This window comes from Anopheles funestus, unplaced genomic scaffold (assembly GCF_943734845.2).
Source record: "Anopheles funestus unplaced genomic scaffold, idAnoFuneDA-416_04 scaffold_55_ctg1, whole genome shotgun sequence".
Classification (NCBI taxonomy): Eukaryota; Metazoa; Arthropoda; class Insecta; order Diptera; family Culicidae; genus Anopheles; species Anopheles funestus.
The window spans coordinates 162204-167557 of NW_026045268.1; the positions used below are offsets into that span (position 1 = coordinate 162204).

The 5354-nt window shown below is 47.1% G+C and overlaps 1 protein-coding gene across 1 annotated transcript; it reads left to right on the plus strand.

Annotated features, from left to right (window-relative positions):
* The first annotated feature begins 2063 nt into the window (after window positions 1–2063).
* LOC125774303 (uncharacterized) lies at window positions 2064–4982 on the plus strand. Its single transcript, XM_049444582.1, has 2 exons — window positions 2064–3855; window positions 4192–4982. The coding sequence occupies exons 1-2, from the start codon at window positions 2115–2117 to the stop codon at window positions 4563–4565; spliced, it is 2115 nt and encodes a 704-aa protein (XP_049300539.1). The 5' UTR covers window positions 2064–2114; the 3' UTR covers window positions 4566–4982.
* Window positions 4983–5354: the final 372 nt, after the last annotated feature.

The window sequence follows — 5354 nt, forward strand, 5'->3', positions numbered from 1 at the left end:
ATAGGCTGGTCGATGATTTCGACAGACATGTGAAAATGCTCCACCAGTTGGGTGAGCCAACTGAACAGTGGAGCACTATTCTGGAGTATGTGTTGTGCACAAAACTGCCTGAGGAAACGTTGAAGAACTGGGAGGATCATGCTTCCACGCTCGATACACCTGACTACGCAACGCTAATAGATTTCCTACAAAGAAAAATGCGAATATTAGAGTCCATATCGATGAATCATCAGTCTACGAAGGAAAGTACTCACCCGAATCCCGTGCGGCGCGCCCCGCAGCAGCTTTCTTCCTGCTCTTCCACTACGAGCAATTCTAAAGAGTGCCCATATTGCCAACACGAGCATGCCCTGAGCAGTTGTTACAAGTATTGCCGCCTTCCACTGTCTGAGCGTATTCAGATTGCAAATGAGAAGAAGGTTTGCAATAACTGCTTACGGAAGGGCCATTGGGCAAGAAACTGTCTTACGTCTTCCCGATGCAAGCATTGCCGTGACAGACATCACACTCTTTTGCACCGCTCCAATGAACCAGCAGGATCGAAAGAAGGGTCACCGGAACGTCCCGATTCACCGAAGCCGAAGGATCGCGCATACGCTCAGTCGCTCAACGTTACTGAGACGACGGAGCGTTCAGAGGAGGTGTTTCTGCTGACTGTGCGAGTGAACATCGTAGATGCTGACGGCAAAGAGCATTCGGTGCGTGCTCTTCTAGACAGTGCGTCGCAAGCGAGCCTGATGACCGAAAGGATTGCCAGATTGCTGCAGATAAAACGGTCTCCAGCTAACGTCAAAGTATTGGGAGCTGGTAAGGTATCTCGCAATGTTCGTGAATCTGTGTTTGCTGAGATTCGGTCGAAAAGACAGCATTTCAGTTGTGGCGTACAATTTATGTTGATGGACCAAATAACCTCTAATATTCCTTCAGAGAACATAGCTATTAGCCACTGGTGTATCCCGAAAGGAATTGAGCTAGCTGATCCGGAATTTAATAAATCACAGCCAATCGATTTATTAATAGGCGCGAAGCACTATTATTCGTTTTTCCCTAGTGCAGCACGAGTGCACTTGGGTCCTGACCTTCCATCATTGATTGACAGCGTGTTTGGCTGGATTGTAGCGGGTTCGGCAATGTTGCATTACCCTGCTAATTCGCAGACAATTATTTCCAACGCTGTTTGCATGATGTCACTGGAAGAAAGCATGGAACGGTTTTGGAAAATCGAATCTTTGGTAATGAAAGATGGATACTCGCCCGAAGAACGCAGATGTGAACAGCTATTTCAGACAACCACGACGAGAGATAAGGATGGTCGGTACATCGTCCGTTTGACGCGTCATCCTGACTTTGGGGTACGATTAGGTGCATCCAAAACAAGTGCAAAACGTCGATTCGAGCTGTTGGAGAAACGTTTCGTTAGAAATGCCAAACTGAAGGAAGAGTATCACGCATTTATGAAGGAGTACTACGAGTTGGGGCATATGCGTTTGGTCCGCGATGAACTGCCGGAGCCAGTTGAATCGTACTATCTGCCCCACCATCCCGTGTTCAAAGAGTCGAGCACTACAACGAAAATCAGAGTCGTGTTTGACGGCTCTTCGAAAACTACAAGCGGTTATTCCCTTAATGAGGCTCTCTGTGTGGGACCAGTGGTGCAGGACGAGCTGCTTGATCAACTTTTGCGTTTTCGCACCTACAGAGTGGCCTTGGTAGGCGACATAGCAAAGATGTACCGGCAGATATTGCTTCATCCTGATGATCGTCCGTTAGTGCGAATCTTCTTTCGATTTTCGACGCAGCAACCAGTCCAGATTTATGAGCTGAATACGGTTACCTATGGACTGGCACCATCATCGTTCCTTGCTACGCGTGCTCTGATTCAGCTAGCGGATGATGAGGGCGACGCATACCCACGAGCGGGTCCGGCTTTGCGAAAGAACTTCTACGTCGACGATTTCATCGGAGGAGCGAACTCGGTAGAAGAGGCTACGTTGCTACGAGATGAGTTAGCTGAGTTGCTATTTAAAGGCGGATTTGAGCTACGCAAATGGTCCTCGAATTGTCCTGATGTTCTGCGCGGACTCGATGAGTCGCAAATTGGAACAACTTCCAAGATGAGCTTCGCTTCCCATGAAGCCGTGAAGACACTTGGGATCAGTTGGGTTCCACAAGAAGATTGGTTGCTATTTGAAGGATTGTGTCAACCTGATACCGATGTCATCACAAAGCGATCTGTACTTTCCACCATCGCTAAAATGTATGATCCGCTGGGAATGATAGCTCCGATAGTCATTCGGGCAAAGATGATAATGCAGGAAATATGGACGTACTCGTGTGATTGGGATGATGCCCTGCCAGCAGGCATCGTTAGTAAGTGGAAGCAGCTTCAACAGGAGATCCAATCCCTTTCACAGTACCGTATGGAAAGATACGTATTGGTTCCCGGCGCACGTAAGATTGAGCTGCACACCTTTTCCGATGCTTCAACAGTAGCTTATGGTGCATGCACGTATGTACGGTGTGAAGAGCCGGGACGAGCTCGGGTGATGCTTCTAGCATCTAAGAGTAAGGTAGCACCCTTAAAGCAACTAACGGTTGCCAGACTAGAGTTATGTGCCTGCGTCCTTGCAGCACATTTGCACCATCGAATAAAAAGGGCGATTGCTACGAACATTGATGCGTCATGGTTTTGGACCGATTCAGCTATCTGCACGGCGTGGATTAGGGCGCCTCCAACCACGTGGAAAACGTTTGTCGCCAACCGTGTGGCTGAGATACAGCATTTTACGAGTGACGCAAAGTGGCGACACATAGCTGGAGTCGAAAATCCCGCAGATCTGGTGTCACGCGGGATGGAAGTGTTGGAATTCAACAACAGCATGGCATGGAGACATGGGCCAGCATGGTTGGCGAAACCAGAGGATGTTTGGCCTATGTCTGATCCAACGGAGCCTTCTGAGGCAATTCAAGAGAAGAAGGTCTTAACAGCCGCCGTTGCGACGTGTACCAACGAGCTGTTCTTGCGTTGGTCATCATTCACTCGCCTGGTAAATGTCGTAGGTTATTGTCGACGTTTCATTGCCATGGTGCCACATCTGCGGCGCATAAGACGTGAAGGAGCCATGCATTCCAACGAAGGCAATGCGCATTCCAGTAATTCCGCATCTCCGAAGGTGTTGAGCGTTCTTGAGCGAGCAGCAGCGGAAGACGCTTTATTAAGGCTTGCTCAGCGTGAGTCTTTCGCGGAAGAGTTGAGTGATCTGCAAACGGGGAAACAAATTAGAAGGCAGTCACAGTTACGTCGACTTACCCCATTTTTGGACAAAAAGGGCATCATCGGAGTTGGTGGCCGATTGAACTTGGCGCAGCTACCCTTTCAGTCGAAGCATCCCGCGTTGCTGCCAAAGGGCCACCCACTGGCTCGATTAATCGCAGAGAGCTACCACAAGTTGCTGCTACATGGTGGAGGACGTTTGTTGCTGTCATCCATAAGGGAAAGATTTTGGCCCTTGAACGGAAGAATGTTGGTGAAAGCCGTGGTGAGGAATTGCATCCGATGTATTCGTCATCATCCTACGGCAGCAGAGCAGCATACTGGTCAACTGCCCTCTGGTAGATTAGTCCCGAGTCGTCCGTTTGCGGTCACAGGAGTGGATTACGCAGGCCCATTGTATCTAAAGCCTGCGCATCGGCGGGCTGCATCGCTGAAGGCATATTTGTGTGTCTTTGTGTGTTTCACAACCAAGGCGGTTCATCTAGAGCTAGTGGGTGATCTTTCAACCGAAGGGTTTCTCGCTGCTCTACGGAGATTTACGGCGAGGAGAGGTGTTCCGGAGCACATCCATTCGGACAACGGTAAAAACTTCGAAGGTGCCAGGAACGAGCTGCAGGAACTTTTTGCGAGATTGGGAAGTGAGACTGCACAGAGTGTCATCGCAGCGTCGTGCGCGGAACATGGAATCACTTGGCACATGATTCCACCGAGAGCTCCCCATTTTGGCGGCCTTTGGGAAGCTGCGGTAAAAACTGCCAAGCGTCACCTGTTTCGTCAACTGGGCAGTACACGATTATCGTTTGAAGGCTACTACACCGTTCTGCATCAAATCGAGGCAGCAATGAACTCTCTTCCGCTGCTGCCACTTTCCGACGATCCTAATGATTTGGCCGCACTAACGCCTTCTCATTTTTTAGTAGGTTCATCGATGACGGCGATACCAGATCCGGAACTAACGCACGCACACATAAACACCGAACAGCACTTGACCAAACTTCAACTACTGGTTCAGAAGTTTTGGAAACACTGGCAGAAGGAATACTTACAAGAACTGCAGAAGGACCCACGCATCGCTAAGAACGCGGATAACATTCAACCGGGGCGAATGGTTATCGTAGTGGACGAGCTGCTGCCAACTACTCGCTGGCCGCTTGCACGAGTCGTAGAGGTTCACCCCGGCGCGGATGGATTAGTACGCGTAGTCACGTTGCGAACACCTAAGGGAATTATAAAACGTCCGATCACGAAAATCTGTCCCTTACCAATATCCAGTGAAAATGTAGGAGCATAAGGAAGTCAGGAAATTTCACTTGCACAAAGATTACGAATCACTTGGTACTTAACACTTTTATCCGTTTGCGATACCACGCGGTGTTTTGACATAGGCGAGCAAGGATAAGTTTGTTTGTTGATGGTACATCAAGGCGAGGAGTATGTTTACGTTTCGTATGCGTTACACTCATTTGACAGTTGAAATTTATTATTCCGATTAATGCAGTATTGTTTTCACCGGGGTAGCGTTACGAACGCAGAGGTTAGTTGTGTTAGTGTAAGGACCGTTAGGGCTAAGAACCATTGCGAAAAATCACTGCACTTGTAATAAAATACGTACGCCGAACGGTCAAGCGAGAAACCGCGCTCCAGATTAATTTTTCACCGTTCCGAAAGAAAACTAAAATTCACAACGTAGGGATCGATCGCGAACACTAACTTTTTCGCAAAAACCTAACTTTTACCAAAACTAACTTTTTCTAAAAAACCTAACTTATACCAAAACTAACTTTTTCGAAAAAACCTAACTTATACCAAAACTAACTTTTTCTAAAAAACCTTACTTATACCAAAACTAACTTTTTCGAAAAAACCTAACTTATACCAAAACTAACTTTTTCGAAAAAACCTAACTTTTACCAAAACTAACTTATTCTAAAAAACCTAACTTTTTCTCAAAAACCTAACTTATACCAAAATTAACTTTTTCTTAAAAACCTAACTTTTACCAAAACTAACTTTTTCGAAAAAACCTAACTTTTTCATAAAAACCTAACTTATACCAAAACTAACTTTTTCGAAAAAACCT